This window comes from Calliphora vicina, chromosome 1 (assembly GCF_958450345.1).
Source record: "Calliphora vicina chromosome 1, idCalVici1.1, whole genome shotgun sequence".
Lineage (NCBI taxonomy): Eukaryota > Metazoa > Arthropoda > Insecta > Diptera > Calliphoridae > Calliphora > Calliphora vicina.
The window spans coordinates 141,867,446-141,890,390 of NC_088780.1; the positions used below are offsets into that span (position 1 = coordinate 141,867,446).

Consider the following 22,945-nt stretch of genomic DNA (forward strand, 5'->3'; position numbering starts at 1 on the left):
GTTTCGGATACTCTATTCAAGACTCAGAGTTCCTGTCAGGAAATTTTTGAGTCTTATATGTTATTAAACCTGCATTGGCTTTAACTTTTTGTATTAAATAGTGCGGGTACTGAGCAGCTCTTTTGAAAATGATTTTTATTTATTGGCTTTAGAAACATCATGTGGAGCATTCCTTCTACATGAACCAGGTTTTCTATCAACGGACAAGTTCTCCCGATACTGTTACCGATTAAATAATAATTGGAATCGGTTGGACGGCAGACCTTTGATTGTTTGGCCAACTTTTTGTAGGACCAAGTTGGGTTTTGTTGAAAATATTTAATAATTTCAGTACGCACTTTTTTCTCGTCACCCACTTTAATCAGATTAACAACAAATGAACATAATTGACATTAAACATAAGAACTGACATATGTTTCCAAAGTAACTTGATCCAAAAAAAATCAAATAAACTTGGGTTTTAAACGTTTTAAAGAAAAACGTTTGTTAAGGTTTTTTCGATCACACTTTTGCCTTACCAATATCTTTTTGACCTTTTTACTTCCTGAATTCAAGTTAGATCCATTTCCCATGGCCTCAAACGTGGTGACCCGTAAAATATTGGAGTCAGCTAAGAGATCGCTAAGATCCGAAGATATCATTAATTAAATTGGGTTGGAAAAATGTTTCAGAGATTAGTATCTAGACATAATCGGCGTATGCAACAATCTTCACACAACATTGAATAGAACCATAGTAAATTTAACAAAAAATGCGAAAAAAATTTTAAATTGCAATTAAAATCGTATCCTAGTTACAAAAAATTATATCAGACTATTTCTATATCTAATTGTAAATATAGTAAATAAAATATACTATTTTGGACATATAGGGAAGCTTATATTGTCTATAATTTATGTTTTTGGCATCTTTACTTTTATACTTTCATACCAGTTAGAAAATATAGATCATTTAAATATGTTCATTTCTCCTTCAATTTCTGCAACATATGAAGTGGGTGTAAATTTAAAAAAAAAACACCCAAGAAATTTCAATATTCTTGTTAGAAAAGATGATGATAAATGCAATCAAACTCAATAAGTATTTACTATTCAAGTTACTATTTCAGTATATATTGGTAGCTCTTTGGAATTGTTTGTTGTAGTATTATTCAAGTAGCGAGCAAAAATAAACCCTATAAAATCTTACATATACATATTTGTATAAAGAGTGTAATACAAACAGCTAAAAAATGGAAATAAATGAATTCAGTAATAACAAATTATGTTAAAATGTATGCACTATATTGCATTGATAATCAAAAAAAAAAATAAACAAAAAAAAAACATTTAATTTGAAATGCACTCTTTGGAATTTGCGGAGAGAAAGTGAGAGAAACATACAGTTCTTTTATATGTTCGTGGTTGCCAAAGTAATTTCAAAAAATGCAAAAGAAAGTTTAAGCCATTTCTAATATTGGTCCTGCAAATAGATGGATTCTCGTCGAGACATTAGTTTGCTTGCAGAAAACATTAGTCAACCATACCTCAACGTAATTTTCAAGTAAATATTTAAACAAGTAAGAGAGCTATATTCGGCTTTGTCGAATCTTATATACCCTTCAGCAAATTATACTTCAAAATACAAATTTTAGGTAAACAAAATTTATTTTTTTTCCAAAATTTTTTTTTTTTTTTAACTTTTTGGAAATTTTTTTTTTTCAAATTGTTTTTTAATTGAAGATTTGGATTCCGAAGATATCTGGGGTCTTCAGAAAATTGATTTCAACAGACAGACAGACGGACATGGCTTAATCCACTCCGCTATCTATAAGGATCCAGAATATATATACTTTATAGGGACGGAAAATTATATTGTAGAAATTACAAACGGAATGAAAAACTTATATATACCCTTCTCACGTTTACAAGCTATGATTTGTGAGTAAAGAGCATTTATTCGAATAGAATGAAGAGAAATGTATTTGTAAGGTTACCACAAAAATAGGAAATTTTCCTTGAGATTTCCAAACTTCATAAGCTCAAAGCTCTTATTAACAGCGACCCGTAATCAACCTCAAAACACTAATAGCAAACCTGCTATATCTAAAATATCAGGTTTGTTTAGTCAGATATAACACAATAAAAGTGAAAGATCGAGAATGCCATTAGCATTTCCAAGACTTTCAGAACCGCTAAGATCTCAGCCTGGAAGATTCTGCTTTCGTGGTGAAGTCTATATAAAATCCTAGTATCAATGTGTCTTATGAAGGCACCAGCTTCTGTTTGTATCAAAACGAGTATTCTTTTTTGGGGATTGCTATAGGGTGTTATACCGAAATCGAGTATCGATACCATATAGTAGTCCTTGATTCCTGGAATAATAACCTTGTGTTCAAAGCACCTGATTTAATGACTCAGTATTTTTTTCGATATCCCATGTTTTTTACTGCTTCACTAGGGTTCCTAATTTCCCGGGAGGAAATTAAAAAATCGTACCATTCCCGGGAATTTTTTAACACTAAATTAAACCAAAAACCAGAAAAAATTTTTCGAATAAATTGACTTATAATTTTACCAGGGTTTTAAAGGAAGTATAAAATAACTGTATTTGGTTATTGGTCCAGCCGTTTTAAGGGTTTCTGATTTAATAGTGTCATTTGATCGGTATTGTCACATCCGTAGTTTTCATCAGTATGACCATGTTATATCTACAAAACCTGCGTAGCTAGAGAAATTTTTCAAATCTGATTGTAGATAAAGAAATTTGAATCACTATTATTCTTATTATTTTCTCTAAATATGAATAATGATCATTGAATATCCCTAAAATATGTAATGTTAGGCATCTTAATAATTCGTTTAAGAGCATAAACATTAAATTTGATTCATTCTTAATAACCAAATTTTTCTGCTGTGGCATGAGTTGAGTGAACAAAATTCGGTTATTTCAATAGTAATTCTTTCTTGCCAATTGACTATCTGTTGTTAGAACCGAAAAAATCTATGGATATAATAGAATAATTAAATTAGCAAGAAATTTGGCCATCGAAACGTATCTGAATATAGTAACATTTAGAAGAAAACTTATGAAGAAATCCCCGAAAATTCCCGACAAACATTTCCCGAAAATTAACAAAAAATATTCCCGGGAATTCCCGTGAAATTTTTCCCGCGTAGGAACTCTATGCTTCACAGCAACGATGCATTGAAGCAATTAATGGTTTTACTATCTCTTTGAAATATTTTTAAATTTCCCTATTGTTCCCTTATTCCTTTATCAGTGGATTGTATCTACTCGGGTACAACCAGAGTTGTGTTTGAGGTAATTGTCGTGCTGAATTCTCCAAACTAGGGCCATAGTATTTTCCTCAGTACCGCCAAGTGAAGTTTTGGCTCTTATTTGTGTACTTGGGGTCCAGTCAGTCCAGTTCATCACTGCCTCTTAAATTATATTTAGATTCATCCGCAAAGCGAACAGTATTCTGTATATCTGTCTCGACCAGTTCAAATGTTATTTGGCCAAATTTGTGCTGGCGGCGTCATCGATCCATATTTATTTAATAACCGTCAACGGCGAGTGATATAGGTCGATGATTACTGTTTTTAGCCTGAATTGGATGATATAGACAACAACGACATGTGGTATCAAAAGAAAGGCGATACGTGTTACACAGCTCATAACACATTTGATATTATACACGAGCGATTGGAGGCATGGTAATCTCACGTGAAATCTTCACCGGGATCGTGTGATTTGACTCCGTGAGACTTTTTCTTGTGCGGTTTTCTTAATTTCGGATGCGCCCTCCAGCGAAGCAGCGGCGGACATTTACAGGCCTTTCAAACGAATAAAAATTTCTCACGCTTTGTTTTATTTAAATTTAAAGATAGGAAGCGCTTAATTTGAAAACTGAAATTGTTAACCACTGTAAAGGTTAACAATTTCCAGAGTCTCAATCGACCCAAGATTGTCAACTCAGCGAGAGTTATACCAACCGCAACTTTTTTCCCCAGCGTAGAACTTTCGATGAAAGCAATCCCGTAATAACAACCATTCGGTATTTGGAATACCTGCAAACGTTTGTGTCCCTTTTTGAGTGGACATTTGTTTGGCAAATTATCACTGGGACAATGTTGGCAACACTTTAGTGGCCCCTCTTTACAACGTTTGTGTGAAAAATCAACAAAAAAGTTTATTTTGTTTTGCGTACTCCACATCTATACTCTGTCTATCTCTCTTTCATGTTTAAAATACTGAAAGTATTCGCTCTTTGTGGGAATATATTTGTGTGCATTTTCTTTTAAGTATTTTGTGTTATTATTATAAACAAGTTTATAAGCTATGATTTGTGAGTAAAGAGCATTTATTCGTATAGAATGAAGAGAAATGTATTTGTAAGGTTACCACAAAAATAGGAAATACAACTTAAAATGACTACGCCTCTGGCTGAAGAAGAGATTTTTTCATTTAATATTTGGATACATACGACAACAATGAGCAACAGAGCCAATCCAATACGAATATAATATACAAATCAGAGATACATACTACATATGTAGATAGGTAGATGGACGGACGGACGGACAGACAGACAGATAGCTCCCACACAATTGACTGAACAAACGAGCACCCAATGTGTATTTGTAGCACACAGTAACGTGTCGGCAAAGGTAGCAACGCTATCGCACAATAAAATATTAGGTCGCAAATGCTACCAACCACTTTAATTTACGGAAATTGTTGCAATATTTCTTTAATACTTTTTGCATTTTCTTTTTGTCTATTAATTTCTCTTTGTATTTGTGAAAACATTCTAACTATGTAATAACTAAATGTGTTCTTTAAATGATAATTTAAAATATTGTGTTATTAATAATATGATAAAAAAAAATATAAAGATTAGAAAAAAGTTTAATAAACAATATACGCTTGAAGAAAGAGTACAATTTTGTATATGGGTGAATAAGAAATATGTTGAGTATTTAAAGTGTCAGTAGTCAAATATGGTTGGTATTATTGGTAGCTTTAAAAGGGTTCTCGCTTGTATGCTGCAGGCTTTAAGAGTTTTTCTTTTTTCTTTTTTTTTCACATTTTTTCATTTCATTTATGAAATTGAGTGTGTGTAGTGAGAGTGTATGAAGAAAATAGATGTAAAAGAGTGTTGAAAATTTTAAATGAAAAGAGGCAGCAACTGCAAGAAGTGAGTTACTAAAGAATGCTTCAACATTTTGGGGCAAGCTTAAGGCAAAAGAAAACAACAGTCATTACTACCACTGCCATTCTTTGTAGATGTTTTATTGTGTTTTTTTTTGCTTTTTCTTTTTTTGTTTTTATTTTTTGCAAAATTAGCGCTGCCAGTTCGCTGTGAAATTGTATCCAATTTGTGCTAGTTAATTTGTAATTTTGATATGTTGCTATCAGACATTTTTTAATTCGAAAAGTTTTTCGGAATAATGTTGCGAAAAACTAAAGTATAGCAAAGAAACTGTTCACTACTTTACTCTATTAGTCCTGTTGGTTTGTCAATTCCTTGACGATTGGCGAAATTTCATTACTGCGATTGATCACTTCAATTTCTTTGTTTTCCAAAAGACATTACTGGGATTCCTGGTGAAAAACCAACCATTAATGTTATGTTATGATTGTATTGCATCAGAGATCTACAATAATTTCGAAACAATCCCTATTTAAGACCGCAGTTTTAGAATTCCTTGGAAATTAAATTGTTTTATTGATATAAGATAAGCGAAAATTTGAGTACTGAAAAGTTTGCTAAGAATAAAAATGTTTCGATATTTCACTCTTTTATAGACGTTTTTTAGCGATATATTTGGCTGAACATGCAACTTTTGGCGGTCCGCTACCGGTTAAAACCATACAGTGTTACATGCGATTTAAGTACTTTCACATACCATTTGGAATATGCAAGAACTATTGAAAGACCGAATATTCGTTTTTGGATTACGCCAAACATCGGGCAGTACTCGAGTAAAATTTGAAAGTTTTATAAAGAAAACACAAAGATTATGCAATTTTAAAAGAGAAACAATTTTAGAATAATATATCAAAAACCCGAGGACTCAGTAACTAATAAAACTAATAAATATTTAAAATCCATCCAGAAAAAGTGTTTTCTCAAACATCTGTTGATGATAAATATTCAAAATGCAATTCAGAAAAATAAGGGTTGGCTACCGATTAATATCTCGGACTTTTCCATTCCTGTGAATTTTTTTAGTACTAAGCCAAAACCCATTACAATTTTCCAATTAATCGGTCTAAATTCAATAATATATTGGTTGTATGATTTACAATAGATGGTATCTTTTGAACGCGGTATTTGTTTTCGAAAATGTCGATTTTTGTGCCAACAAAGTGTCATATGCCAGAAGTTTTGCTTTACGTCTTTAATTTGAAAAAAAGTGCCTCTGATACACAACAATTGCTCACCGAAGCTTATGTGTTTCATTGGTTTCAACGTTCGATATATGGTTTGTGAGGTTCAGAAGTGGTGATTTTGACACGGAAGACATAGATCGCACAGGACAGCCAAACAAGTTTGAATACCAAGAATTGGAGGCATTACTCCATGAAGATTGTTGTCAAACTCAACAAGAGCTTGTAAAATCAATGGGAACAATTTCAAATACAAGCAGCAGGATTCATCCAAAAGCATGAAAATTGGATATCAAACGAATTGAAGCTAATAGACTTTGAAATACGATTTTGTATGTCTGAAATGCTTCTTGAACGCTATAAAAGAAACTCATTTATGCACCGAAACATTACTTGCGATGAAAAATGGATCCATTACGATAACCCGAAGCGTAAGTAAAGCCCGACCAGCCGAATCGACACTATAGTCAAATATACATAACGCTAAGGTAATGCTCTGTATTTGGTGGGATCAAATCGAAATTGGCATATGGTTTTGCCAAGTTCGATTTCGCTGCGAAAAAACGGGAAAAATATTAAAAAAATTTCCCGATAGAAGGAACAACAAGCAAGAGAGCTAAAATTGGCTGTGCCGAATCCTATATACCCTTCACCAAATTATACTTCAAAATAAAAATATTAAATCTTTTAGGTAAACAAAATTTATTTTTTTTCCAAAGTGGTTTTTTTAATTTTTGGAAAAAAAATTTGTTCGAATTGTTTGTTTTTTAAATTTATTTTTAATATCTAGCGAAAAAAAACTTTTGGTGAAAAAAAAATTCGGGTTAAAAAATATTTTTCCGCTTTTGACCCATTGTAGGTCCAACTTACTATGGTTTTATATACGTCATTGCAAAGGTCTTTGAAAAATCTATCATTAGATATCGATATTGTCTATATTAATGACTTAGTAATCCAGATATAGGTCAAAAATAGTTAAAAAATCGAGGTTGTCCTGGTTTTTTCCTCATATCTCAGCCATTTGTGGACCGATTTTGCTGATTTAAAATAGCAAACTTCTGACAGAATTATTGAAGATTTGGATCCCGAAGATATCTGGGGTCTTCAGAAAATTGATTTCAGCAGACAGACAGACGGACATGACTTAATCGACTCCGCTTAATAGGGTCGGAAATGAAAAATGTAGAAATTACAAACGGAATGACAAACTTATATATACCCTTCGTGAGAAAAGTATTATAAAGTATTATTTAAACAAAATTAAAATTTTTTTTATTTTTTTTTTTTTAAGTTTTCTCTAAAATTTTTTTTTTTTAAAGTTTTCTACAATCTTATTTAAATTTTTTTTGTAAAAAAAGGAATTAATGACAAAAAAAAAATTTAGATGAAAAAAATTTCGGGTTAAAAAATATTTTTCCCGATTTTCACACATTGTAGGTCCAACTTACTATAGTCTTATATACATTGTAGCAATGGACTTTGAAACATCTATCATTAGTTATAGCCGCAGAACAAAAGGTACTTTTTTTGAAAAATTCTGAAATACAATTGGAAAATTCTGAAATACAATTGGAAATTTCTGAAATACAAGTAGAAATTTCTGAAATATAAATGGAAATTTCTGAAATATAATTGGAAATTTCTGAACTTCAATTGGAATTTTCTGAAATATAATTAGAAATTTTCTGAAAAATTCTGAAATACAAATGGAAATTTCTGAAATACAATTGGAAAATTCTGAAATACAATTGGAAATTTCTGAAATACAATTAGAAACTTTTTAAGTATAAATTAAAAATTCTGAAATACAAATGGAAATTTCTGAAATACAATTAGAAATTTCTGAAATATAAATGGAAATTTCTGAAATATAATTAGAAAATTCTGAAATATAATTGGAATATTCTGAAATATAATTGGAAAATTCTGAAATATAAATGATATAAAAAATGCCTTTTGTTCTGCGTCTCCTCATATACATATTGTCTATATAAATGACTTAGCAATACAGATATAGGTCAAAAATAGGTATAAAATCGAGATTGTCCTGGTTTTTTCCTTATATTTCAGTCATTTGTGGACCGATTTTCTCGATTTTAAATAGCAACCGAGCCGGAAGAATTCCGGAATTCCGGGCTTCGGAAAGTTGATTTCAACAGACAGATGGACATGGCTTAATCGACTCCGCTATCTATAAGGATCCTATACTTTATAGGATCGGAAGATTATATTGTGGAAATTACAAACGGAATGACAAACTTGTCATTCTCACGAAGGTGAAGGGTATAATTAAGATATAAAAAAGTTTGAGCCCGGCAAAAAATGCAAATGTGACTGAAAAAATATGAAATCTGAAATCATGCTAAAGATAAGAATAAACCCAACGCTAGCCTTTCAGCATGACAACTTTTTCACTTTAAAGGCGTACAAATGTCGGGTTCGGGAACGTAAAAAAAATTGTTTTAGACCTCGAAAATCCATTTTCAACCATAATAAAAAAAATTTACCAGTTCCTACTAGATGGTTGTGTTTATTTGTTTACATTATAACAATTTGTGGGAATTTTAAATGGAAACTTTGGGATAAACAATATAGACTTACGGCCAGTTGGCATCCTTGTTTACATACACTCGACAGTACTCTTAGGTATCTATGGGTGTATGTATGTATGTATATGTGTGAGAAGTGTATTTATTTTACATAGATTATTTATTCTCTTTGGTTTCGATTATACTACGTTCATTCATTCAGTTAGTCAGTCAGTCGTACATACAAAACGGTCGTCTAACAACCCACCGCAGTCAGTAATAGTGGCAAGCAAGCAAGCACAACAAACACAATCAGTTAAACTTTAGCGGCACGCCCTTGTATTTCTTTTTTTTTTGTTGTATCGATGAATATTCAGTGTATTTTTTTATTTTTTATTTGTTATTATTTTGCATTTAGTATGTATATAAATAAAACATAATAAAACAAATAAAATAACTAGTAGAAACAAGACAAAAACAACAATACAAATTTGTATACAAAACTAAAATTTATAGTAGAATATAAATAAATCAAGTGCTAAATGAAAAGTGTGCAAAAAATAAATTAAAAATACATACAAAAATATTTTTGCTAGATAAAAAAAAATTTATAATATAAAAGAATATGTACAAAAAAAAATTGAAATCATTTGCTAAATGTTTTATTTTGTTTATTTTCTAGATCTTCAAAATAAAATTGGTTGAAAAAGTCTTCCAATATAAACAAAAATTGTGAAAAAATATTTGCGAAAAAAATCTAAAACCATTTTAAAATGTTTGTGTTTAAAAAAAATGTTTGAAAAATGAAAAAGCAACACAAACAACTACAACAATGTCAAAATCATCACTAAAACATCAATCTTGTTTCTAACAAAAGAAAAATAATAATAATAATAAAACAACAACAATATTGTGCTAAATAAAAAAAAATATTTAATTTTATTTTTCCTCGTACGTTTTAATATTTGTTGCTTATAAAGCAGCATAAAAACGTTGTCATTGTTGTTTTGTTTGTTTTTGCTCATCATTAAAAGCAACAGAAACAGTAACAGTAACAGCAACATCACCACCAACAACACTCAATAGATTTCATCCACACTCATTTACTCTGCTCGCCAGCCAGTTTCCTCACAATTCCAACTTCCACTTGTTAATTTCGTGAGTTATTCTTAACCGACCAGCCAACCAACCACCCTCTCCCACATAAACCCCCACCCAACTCAACGTTCGTTCTCTCACTCTCGCTGACGCGCTAAAAACCAAACAAAACAAAAACCGCACAAATGAAAATGGTTGATAAATCATCTAAATTGGATAAATTTAGCGCCAATATGAATGCCTCAACATCAGCTGGTGCTGGTAGTGGTGGAGGCAGCGGTGGTGGTGTCGTTGGCAACACTGGTGCTACTGGAGGTGGCATGAATACTGGTCACGGTGTTTCTAATATATCGGGTCACTATTATCATGCTATGCAACAGCAGCAACAACAACAGCATCATGGCAGCAGTAGCCATCATCAGAATGGTCAGAAGCCAGTACCCATGAAATTATTTGCGGCATGGGAAGTGGATCGTACCCCACCAAACTGTATACCAAGGTAAGTTTATATTATTATTATAATTATAATTGTATAGTTATTATTAGTAGTTGACTACATACTATGCAGGAAAACTAAATGAACTAATTGAACATGAGATCCTTGAAAATACACCGTAAGAAATTAATTAACATTTGGAAAAGAGAACTGCTAAATAATTATTTGTCTATATCAGGGGTTCTCAAGAAGTCAAGATTTCTTTTTGACTACACCATTTCTAATTGAAATTAATATTGCGAATTTTCAAATGGGCGAATCCATCACAAAGAAGATAGAGAAAACAGCACTTTTCAGAATTATGTTTCCGATTTTAACGAAATTTACCACACTTGCAATAGTTTATATCAAATCAAAGACTTTTGACTCGAGAGCCTTTCAGGTTCAAAAATATGACGTCATAACAGACATAATAAAACGATGTTGAAGTTAATTATGAATCGACTATGGATGGTAACGGAACTTCTGATGCTTTATCAGTTGCCCAAAAAGATATTACAGATGGCAACTGGCACTATCATTTTCTGTTACCAAATGGCAAAAAAAAAAACGATGTTGAAGTTAATTATGAATCGACTATGGATGGTAACGGAACTTCAGATGCTTTATCAGTTGCCCAAAAAGATATTACAGATGGCAACTGGCACTACCATTTTCTGTTACCAAATGGCAACGCAACTGAAGTTCGGTTGCCATCCATAATCGAAACATTAATTTGCCAGATATCTTGAATAGAATCATGCTCTGAAAATATTAATATAAAGAAGAAGATATTATAAATCAAAGTTAAGAAATAAGAAAATTAAAATTGGAAAATAAATTAGAATACAGTTTTTAAGATTAACGTTTTACTGAGTTCTTCGCAGAAAACTTTTCTTTGATCACCAGTTCTCCAACGCTGAAAAAACTGTTAAAAAAATGTATTATGATTTTTCAAGACACAATTGGTCGATTCACAATCAAGTCATATTGTCATATCAAGTCATATTGTCATAATGTTATAATATTTCACCACTCGGCGGCTCGGCTTAACCGAACCTTAAACGTTCGGCGCGGGTCTCTGCTGGTGGGTTACGATAACACAATAAACGTAGCATAAACAGTAGTATTACTTTAGAACATTAATTTCTCGAACGGCAATAACTACATTTTCAAACCATTGTGAAATATTACAACATTATGACAATATCACTTGATAGGATACCTTGTGAATCGACCAAATTTGTTTAACTTGCGAAATTGCGAACTTTTTGTGATTGTGCAAAAATTCCTTCATTATAAAACCAACGCCTAAACTTTTAGGACCATCCTAATATATTCTGAACCCACATCAAAAATAGTCTGTCATTACATACTATCTTCTCACATTGACAATCATCAAATATTTTTAAACAAATTTGTTTTAATTTTCGTGTTTGTTATTTTCAAGAAACTATTAAATTCCCATTCGTTTAAATTAAAATCTATTAAATAATAAGAATTTTGAATAAATATTTGTATTTTTGCCAATTGTCGTAATTATAAATCCATAAAGTTAAATTAAGCAAAAAAAATATTAAAAAGTTGGCAGTTTTTGTTTTCTTTGAAATTAAAATGTTGTCGATTACTGCTAAAATGATATTAAATTTAATATAGTTTTGACGCGGTATTCTGACTTTAGGACAACTGAAATGAAGGGGTCTGAAAGTTCAATAAGTATTTAATGATTCAGAGGAAACTTAGAACAGGTTAAACAAAAACATACGAAGGTATAGGGACCTTAAAACAAACATGAGAAAGCTTTTGAAGTACACACAACCTCAAAAGTCAGTGAACACCAGTGAATTATTTGATATTTTTTTAAGGTAATGGAAATCATTAGAGCCTGACCTAAAACTTTTGTTTCAGAACGAAACCTAAAATTCAGAATATTAATTTAATAATAACACTGTCCAACAGCATTTTTGGACCTTATAATTCTGAAAGGGAATATTGAGTAGATAATTTTCAGAGTCCAGGTGGTCTGATTTTTTTTTTTACAGTTGGTCAAAGTTTTCATTTTTTGATCGAAGGTAGTACATATTATACTAACTGAAAAACAATGTTGTAAGTTAATGTCTGAGAGAATTCTTGTTGTCAGAGTTATATTGTGGAATTTTATGGGGATCATTTTTGTGGAAGATCTTAACCCTCTATCTCCTCTCCTTAGCGGTCAATTTGATCCTTTTTTCAAGAAAAACAAAAAAAGTCCTTTCAAAAAGAACATTTAAGGATTAAAATATTCTACGAAAATTTTTGCGGGAAAATTTCAGTGGGGGTCACCAAAGTTATAAAAGTTGTAATTAAAGCACTTTACGCTTAATTAGCAAAATTAAACGCCACCTCGGGTATCATATTTTTTACAAAAATCGCCAAAAATCCATGCTTCAGCACACACTTTTTATGGAACAGTTTATCGGAATGATTTTTAAAAATCCATTAGTTTTCTTTGACATTTTACAATATGGAAGTAGGGTTCCTACGCGGGAAAAATTTCCCGGGAATTCCCGGGAATATTTTTGAGATAATTTTCGGGAAATGTTTGTCGGGAATTTTCGGGAATTTCTTCATACGTTTTCTTCTAAAAGTTACAATTTTCAGATTCGTTTCGATGGCCAAATTTGTTGCTAATTGAATCATTTCATTATATTCATAGATTTTTTCGGTTCTAGCAACAGGTAGTCAGTTGGCAAGAAGTATTACAGTTGAATAACCAATTTTTTTTCACTCAACTTAAGCCACAGCAGAAAAATTTGGTTATTGAGAATGAATCTAATTCAAAGTTTATACTCTTAAAGGAATTATTAAGATGCCTAACTTTTAGGGATATTCAATGAATATTATTCATATTTAGAGAAAGTAATAACAATAATAGTGGTTCAAATTTGTTTATCTACAATCAGATATGAAAAATGTCTCTATCTACGCATGTTTTATAGATTTAACATAGTCGAAATTCTTAAGTTGTTTAATTAGACAAAGAATTTATAGATTTTGTACTGATTAAAACTACGACTGCGACAATACCCATAAAATGCAACTATTAAATTAGAAACCCTATACTGGACCAATATTTATTTTATACTTTATTCGAAAAAAAATTCTGTTTTTTGGTTTAATTTAGTGTTAAAAAATTCCCGGGAATTCCCGGGAATGTGACGATTTTTTAACTTCCTCCCGGGAAAGAAAAAAGTCCGGGAAATTAGGAACCCTATATGGAAGTCCTTGGATTTTTTTTTATTCAAAACTTGTTTCTTCTATAATCTATGTTTTTGCTTTATAAATGTTTCCTTTTCAAAATTCTGCCAAATTTTGACTGAATACTGGTATTAGGGAACATTTCGGCTTAATCCGAAAACGAAGCCGAATATTCGGTCGGAATCTACAAATCTACTCTTGCATAAATATACATATATTTTTGGTATTTTTACAATTTTAATTACTATAATTCAAAAGCTATATCGAATATTTTTTATTAAAAAACAATGTGATTCGATTTTGGTTATTTAAATATTTAAAATATGATTTTACTTAAATTCACTTTTTATTATTCCCTTAAAAGTCTGGTGAGAGACAGACACAGTATTGTCTGTCATCTTGAAAACGTTTCAACAATTTAAATTTCGACATATTGTTGTTAATTGCATTCAATATACGCATCCATAGGTAAATATTGTGTGTGTGTTTATATTTTCAATAAATTTTTGTACACAATAATAATCTGACATTACGAATCAATTTAATGTGATATAAATTTAAATGACACATGCAGTCATTTAACAGCCGGCCATAAAAGCACATTCATTGCCTTTGCCTTCTCTCATTAGCACATGCACCAATTGGTTTTTAAACAATTTTGTTAATTTATTTTTCTATATTCATTTGAAATTTGCTGTTTACACCTACCAACAAAATTGTGGTTAAGTTTAGACATGTTTAGTGGGAATAAAGTCATTTTAATATGTTAATTTTTCACAAAGCGTGTACAATTTTACACACAATTTAAAATTGTTTCAAATAATATGAGTAGAATTAATAAAAATGTTACTCTGAACGCCCTCATACACAATGTCTTGGTGTTACAATTAAGAACTTTTATTTTGCAAATTAAAAAATGATTCTACTACATATACTGTGCATATTTATTATTAATTAGCCTTTATTTGTTATTAATCATCACTTGTAGATTATTTTATTTTTCAACAAAATGGCTATAATAAAAACAACAATTATGAATAATATCAACGAATATGACAGAATATCAGAATGAGTCTCATTTCACTGTTAAGTGCGCAAACATTGTTAATCAAGGGTTTTCACAGATGGTGTCATACAAATGACATGATTCTGTTTTTAGGCTGGGAGTTTTGGTTATTTCATAAATTATCTACTGAAGTATAGGTACACATGTAACTTTTCTTACTGAACATTTGAAATTAATTGAGGAGCCGCAGAACAAAAGGTACTTATTCGATTTTTTTTTCAAATTGATTTTTTGGTATTTTTATAATATTTGGGTTGTAAACTTCTAGAAAAAATCAATTTCCCAAAATTTTTAAATTTTCAAAAAAGTAACTTTTGTTCTGCGGCTCCTCAATTAAATTAGGCAATACCTTAGCCGTTCCAAATTTGTGAAAACTTGGTACACTTTTCTCTTAAGTTTTAATTCACTTTTGTTTGTCTTTTATCGAGTTTCAAATTGTATATACAGTATGTCAAGAATGAGTTTTCACATTGAAAAAAAAAAAATATTTTCGACTTTGATACCAAGATATATACCACTTATTATTTCGATATATAAACTTTTTTGGATTATTATAAATATACACAGTATATATAAATCGTATATATTGAAAAAGTTCAAGTCCAATGTAAAAGAAACGAACAAGAAGTGAAAATAAAATACTATTTAGTTTTGGTAGTGTCAATTAACTCTTTTCACAAATTACAAGAAGTTAGTTTTAAGTTATTAAATAACTAATCTATTTACTTATTTGGCAATTTTACTATTTGGTATGACACGCTTAGGATATACCACGCAATGCAGATGATTTTTTGTTTTTTTATATGTCTAGTGTTCCATTTCTTTTGTAACTCTTCTAATTTTACAGTATTGTTTTTTGTTGCCTTTTAGCGATATTTTTCTTTAAACACACACTAAAATTTTCAGTTGGATTGACGATGAGACCTTTTGCTGTCATGTCTATAACATCGCAGAAATTATACAGAAGCCGCATCCCCACTATATACAATTTAAGTTTAGATAAAATTTGTATTGTAGTTTATTGTCCTGATAAACCCAAATTTAGTTGCATTTCTTAGCAAATTGTTCTTCAGAGTGTTTCAATATTGTTCCGCGACCATGATTGTTTCAGTAAAACATAAGTCTTTCAATCCATTGCTTGAGATATATTTCCAAATCATAATCGAAATTTTAAAGTAACACCTTACGTCAAACTCTAGATGGCACTTTGTTGTAATACAAGATCATTTAAGTCTCGTCGCATAATATAACGTCATCCCAATAATCGACGCGAAGAAAAAACGCTTTTCTACATCTGGTGCGGAAAGCAGTAGTTTTTTATATGTTACTCTGGTTGAATATTCGTTTTTTATTATGGTCTGTCTAACTGTTTCATGGGAAATGACTACATCACATTCTTCTTTAAGTTCCCTCGGAAGAGTTCTGGTTGAAATCTGAGCGTTTTAATGAAGTTGTCTGACATTAGGCGCTCAGTTATTTTAGGTCTAGGGCTACCACTACATTTTAACGCTCCTCTACCCTCATTTCTGCTCGTTTTCAAACACTATAAATTATATATCGTGTTGCCAAAAACATCCCCAACAACTCCTGTATACTTTTTTCCAATTGGCAATTGTAGTAAATTAGCAGAGTCACGTTGTAAGATATTCTTCTTCCTGGAAGTTTTCTTAACAATATTTTACATAATGATGACCACAAAACAAAAAATCGATCGCGAACTAACTAACAAATTTATAGAGAAGAAGAATACAGATCATAAGTATCTGTAAATTACCATTGATCATAAAGTGTGTACCAAAAAACACAAATAAAATTGGTTGTGAAAAGAGTTAATTGACACTACCAAAATTAAATAATGTTTGTTTTTGACTTTTTTTCCGTCTATTTTACATTGTAATTCAACTTTTTCCTTATGTAAGCTTTGTATATACTCTATATATTCATAACAAACCAAAAAAATATATGTAATGAAAGAATAAGTGGTATTTTCATGTAATCAAACTCGAAAATATAAATTTATTTTCAATGTGTAAACTCATTTTTGACATACTGTATGTCATTTTGAAGGGTCATTTATTCTCATTTATAGTTTTTTTTTGGCATCGAAAATGTTGATTTTTTTATCAACAAAGCGTCATATGGTGGAAGTTAAGCTTTACTTTTTTTTTACACACCAATTGCTCACCAAAGCTTATGGTGAATGTGTTCCATTGGTTTCAACGTGTGAGAGATTGTTTGTTCGGTTCCGATTTTGACATGGAAGACAAAGAACGCCCAGGCCAGGCAAAAAGTTTGAGGACTAAGAATTGGAGGCATTACTCCATGATGATTGTAGTCAAACACAACAAGAGCTTGCAAAACAATTGGGAGCTACTCAAGCAGCAAAATTCATTCAAATGCTGGAAAATTGGGTTCCATACGAACTGAAGCTGAGAGACCTTGAAAGTGGATTTTGTATGTCTGAAATGCAGCTTGAATGCTATAAAAGAAAATCATTTTTGCACCGAATCATTACTTGCGTTGAAAAAAGGATACGTTACAATAACCCGAAGCGTAAGAGATCGTAGGTGAAGCCCGGCTAACCAGCCGAATCGACACCAAGCCAGGTAATTCTCTGTATTTGGTGGGAGCAAAAGGGTCCTATCTATTATGAGCAACTGATTCGTTTGAAGCGAGCATTGGCCGAAAAACGCCCAGTTATAAAAATATACACAAAAACGTAAATGTATTTATTCAAATATATCCTTAAATTTTAATTATCTCGAGAATCCCCTATGGGACCCATTCTGAATTTTATATATCTTTGAAAAATGGAAGATATCCTTCGTTCAACATTGATATTTTTAGTTTCGTACCATTATTTTTTCTATTTAAATGTGTATGGCCTGTGATAATCCACATTTTACTAAGAAATTAAAACTATTCATATCAAAAGATAAGAAAAGTTTTTGCAAAACACTGCTTATACTTTGATCTAAATATACGAATTTACTGTTAACTTTAATATCTAGGGTTTTCCATGTTATAAATGTAGAACTAAATACAAATAATATAAACTAAAACAGCTAAATGTATTGCAAAGGTCAAGAATCTTTAATTATCTTACCTCTGGTTTTACATTTTTAGTAAAAATATGGGACCAGGCGGCAAAGAGCATCTATTATGTTTCTTTTTCTTACTTATAGTTCTTGCTTTACAAATTCTATTATAGTGAACTTTTGTTATGATATTTTGTTTATAATTAAATTGCTTCCAGTTATAAACTCATAAACAAGAAAATTGTTGTATGTAATAAAAGAAAAAAAAAACATTTAAAAACAAACGAGTTTCTTTTTATTTACTTAGTTTTACTTTTTTCTATTTTTGATATTATGAATGTTGTGGTTGAAATAAGAATCTTAAAAAAAACTTCCAACAGATTAAGTACTTCAAAATTGTAGTATGGACGAGGTAATACTTACTATATAAGTACAATATATTTTTGTCAATATATAAGAATAAATAAAATAATTCTTTAATATTATTTACCCCAAAAAAAAACCAAAAAACAAACAGATGCAAAAAGAGTAAACAAATTAAAGTACTTTGTACTAAATAATAATTTGTAAATCGCAAATGTGTGGCCACTTGTGTTGTCATTCAAATGAATAAAGAAAATAAATAATAATGATATTTTTATTTATTAAAGAATAAATAAATTTGTTCTTGATTCTTGCGTACGTGTAGAGGGTGGTCCATTTAAAAGTTTATTTTTAAAAATTAAATAAATAGAACTAATCTTATTTTTATGGGCTTATTAGAAATAACAAGTATTATTTATAGAACACGATTTCATTCATGTGACTGTTCAATTTTCTAAGACTTTGTTGACGGTTTCTGGTTTGTGCTCACGAATGTCTTGGACGATATTAGGCTTAAAGCTGTGAATTATTTCTTGATTATTCGCATAGCATCGGTCTTTCACACAAAAAAGCAGCTCCGAGACGGCCATTAACATCGCCAAGAATGGTGATAACACGATTACTGAACTTAGACCGCAAAAGTCCAATTGTTTGATGAGCTGTGTGACATGGTGCGCCATCTTTGCTGAAAGCAAAAATTATCCAAGTTCATATTCTCCATTTCGGCCCATAAAAAGTTTCAATCAACGGCGAGCGCAACAGCCACATTCTTGTCGGTACGCACTGTACGACTATGGGGACCATGAATGTTGTCCACTAGTAAGCCAGTCTTACGAACTTTTTGCAAAAACTTGCGTACATCACTCCCGGTGGTTCCTTTCAAAACTTTTTTTTAACACAGCACTCCATTTATTTACCCTCCTCTAAAATGGTTAGCCTGATTCCGCGCCTGCACAGAAAAAATGAATAGATAATTTTCGTAATTGAAACACAAAAAATAACAAAAATGTGTTTTCAATTACGAAAATTATCTATTCAATAATTTTTGTATTTGAAATTCAACCAATAACGAAAATTGTATATTCAATTGTCAAAATAATCAAATTCAAAACTCAAAATTCAATAGAAAATATCAAGAAATTTTGTTTTTGAGCATATGAATACTTGATTTAATTATGAAATAATTGAAACCAGTTCAATATGTGACAAATATTTGAATTGAAACGGTTTAAGAAATAGTTTTTTCTGTGTGCACTTAGGAAATACGTTTGCAATATTTCCTAATTTTATCCAAGATTAATTTCGGTATATGGAGTCAATATTTCGAATACAAAAAATCGATCAGTGTCAAAATAACATATGATTTATAAATATCCTAGTGTTTGGACCACCCTGTAGAAATGTTTATCATAAAGAAAAATACATATGTAATATAAATGTTATTAAGTATTTTTTTTGTTGGTTGCATTGAATTAATCTCAAATATATTTATTATTTTTATAGAAATTTCTTTCTTGCATTTCGTACAAGTACAACCAACAAATAGACAACATATTTTTCCTTTATAATATAAAACCTCATTATTGTGATTTTGTAAGTAAAATCTGTTTGAATTTAAATTTCTTATCATAAATATTTATATAAATTAATATGATTTTTCGGGGTTTTTTGTTTGGTTTACTTCTTGGTCATTTAACCCACTAAGAGGGGTAAGGAGTGAGATCGAAAAATTCTTAACACACGTTTTTCATTACATTTTTTAACCCAAGTATTATTTGAATTTTTTTTTGATCAAGTTACCTTTGAAAAACATGTCAGTTATTATGTGTAATGTCAATTATATTAATTTTTTTGTTAATCTGATTAAAATGAGTGACCAGAAAAAAGTGCGTACTGAAATTATTAAATATTTTCAACAAAACCCAACTTGGTCTTACAAAAAGTTGGCCAAGCATACAAAGGTCTGCCGTCAAACTGTTTCCAATGTTATTAAACAGTACCGGGAGAACTTGTCAGTTGATAGAAAACCTGGTTCAGGTAGAAGGAATGGTCCACATGATGTTTCTAAAGCCAAAAAAATAGAACGCATTTTCAAAAGAGCTCCCAACACATCCGGTAGGAAAGCAGCCCGGTTAGCTCAGTGCTCGGACTATTTGGTACGAAAAGTTAAAGCTAATGCAGGTTTAAAAACATACAAGGCTCAAAAAGTTCCTGACAGGAACGCTACTAAAAATTTAGAGGCCAAAAACAGAGCACGGAAATTGAAGTCAAGTTTTATAAAAAAATATTCTTGCTGCATAATGGATGACGAAACGTATGTTCTGGCAGATTTTTCGCAACTTCCAGGTCAAAAATTTTATGTTGCTGATGCTCGAGGGAATGTTGAAGAAAAGTTTAGGACCCAAAAGCAGACAAAATTTCCCAGAAAGTTCTTGGTATGGCAAGCAATATGCAGTTGCGGCAAAAGAAGCCACTCATTTGTTACAACGGGCTCTATAAATACCGAAATTTACATCAAGGAATGTTTACAAAAAAGGCTGCTTCCATTCATAAGACTTCATAATGTGTCCACTTATTTTTGGCCTGACTTGGCATCCTGTCACTATGGCAAACAAGCCCTTGAGTGGTACAAGAACAATAATGTGGTATTTGTACCAAGAGAGGCAAATCCTCCAAACTGCCCGGAGCTAAGGCCAGTGGAGAGATATTGGGCTCTTGTTAAAAGAGAATTGAAGAGTACAAAAAAGGTGTCCAAAAGTGTGGTAGATTTTAAACGGAGATGGACTACATGTTCGAGCAAAGTGACAGAAAGCACTATAAAAACGTTAATGGAAGGGTTTCCGAAAAAGGTTCAAAATTTCATCACTAGTGATTAAAACTATAAAAATAATTTTTTTTGTAAATTGTAATAATAATTTCAATCAAATAAAAAAAAAATTAAAGCTGTAAGTTTAGTGGTTTCTTTTTTATAAACATATATGTATGTTAAGAATTTTTCGATCTCACTCCTTAATAATAAAAGTGATTATTCATTTATTATAATTGGGGCATAAGGTTAGAAATGTATTGGATATTTAACGAACTTTAGGTAGAGTTATAAATATAATTGCAAATGATTTGAGAAAAATATAATTATAATAAGTCCGGCGTACTTGCGCGGGTCAATAGGTCCGTGACTTTTTGAATGAAACACAGATTTTTGGATAAAAATTAATTTTATTTTTCAACGTAGTCCCCTTTAAGCTATGTATATGATTTTGTCTACACCTTTCTTTCTTGGCGAAATGCGTTTTTTTTCATATCCTCATTAAATCGATCCAATAAGTAGGCATAATATTAGTCACTGATTGTTTTACCTCCCAGGAAATGGTCGTCATGACTTTATCGGATGACAAATCAACATTGGCCTTCTTTGGCGCCAATTCACCCTGAGAAAGCCACTGTTTTGATTGCTGTTTGGTCACTGGTGTGTTGTGGTGGATCCACTTTTCGTCCACGGTTACGAAAGGGCGCAAAAACTTGTACGCCAAACTCTCCTGCGAAGTTGTAACACGATTGCATTTGTGGTCGATTGTGAGCAAATGCGACATCCATCTTGCGGAAAGCTTACTCATATCCAAGTAATTATTCAAAATTGAAATCACTGAGCCATGTGAGATGCTCAGATGAATTGTTTCGGGTGTATAGACCTCAACTAGGCGTTTAGAACGTTCGGAATCTTTCGTGCTTGTACGGCCACAACGATGCTTAATGAGCACAAGAAATTAAATTTTTTTCCATTTTCTCCTCAAGTCACGAAGTAGTCTGCTATCAATGGCTGTCAAATACCAACTAAATGACGCAGCTTGTTGTAATTTTTTTGAAAAATTTTGACAGGAGCCAACTGTCAGCTGCCTGTTGACAGAAGCAGTCTTGCCCTTATTCACCCGCCCTCATAATATTGTCAACAGGACAAAACCAGCAGATTTTAATAAATACTGTATAAAACGAAATTTAACTGGACTATAAATATCCTTATTACTTCACATTTAGTTTAACACTATCGTGTGTCTCAGTTCCCCATTAAAACGTTTCAAAAAATTGCACGTTTCTTTTGTGATTTTTATTTTGTATATTGTCGTAGCCGTCGGTGTTCATGTGTACAAGCTCTTGTACTCAAATGTCGACATCTATAATTTTTATTCTGAAAAGTTCAAGGTCTAATTTGGTAGTTGGATGTTTGGTTGCTGGTTTGTGTTGTTCCTCTTCTTATTATTGGTGTAGTTATTGTATAATATGAGTTTTTTGGGGCCTGCCACAAATAAAAAAGAACACAACAATAACAAATTTTAAACACACGTACTAATAATATTGGCAGTAACACACAAAAAAGTGTCACAACAATTGTAGGAAAAATATAAAAAAATTCTCATAAATATACACACGTTCAGACTAGCAAAAGCAGTACAGCTAAGCTGCCAAATGTATGATGAAAAGAAAACACAAAAATAAAAGTATAAAAGAATGAAACAATATGTCAATTATTATTAAATGACTTGATAAATATTTATAAATAAATAGTAAAATTCCCTGTAACACTTGCACAATAAATATATTATATTTGTTTGTTTAACTTGGAAACTTGTGGCTATTAAATTGAATTGATCTGTCAACATAAAATCGATGGTAAATAGAGATGATGTTATTCGAAATATGGATTGAGTAAGGGCAAATTTATTCGTGTAAGGATTGAGATCGAAAAAATCTTAACATATATATTTAC

The 22,945-nt window shown here is 31.0% G+C and overlaps 1 protein-coding gene across 3 annotated transcripts in view; it reads left to right on the plus strand.

The window, feature by feature from the left end:
• The first annotated feature begins 9,977 nt into the window (after positions 1-9,977).
• KrT95D (phosphofurin acidic cluster sorting protein KrT95D) overlaps positions 9,978-22,945 on the plus strand; it is a 168,716-nt gene continuing 155,748 nt past the window's right edge. Inside the window, exon 1 of one of the 3 annotated variants that reach the window (XM_065516007.1) lies at positions 9,978-10,503. In XM_065516007.1, the coding sequence (XP_065372079.1) occupies positions 10,190-10,503 (314 nt within the window). In that variant the 5' untranslated portion in view covers positions 9,978-10,189. The remainder of the gene's footprint in view (positions 10,504-22,945) is intronic. The other 2 variants (XM_065516005.1, XM_065516006.1) reach the window with 2 other exon arrangements.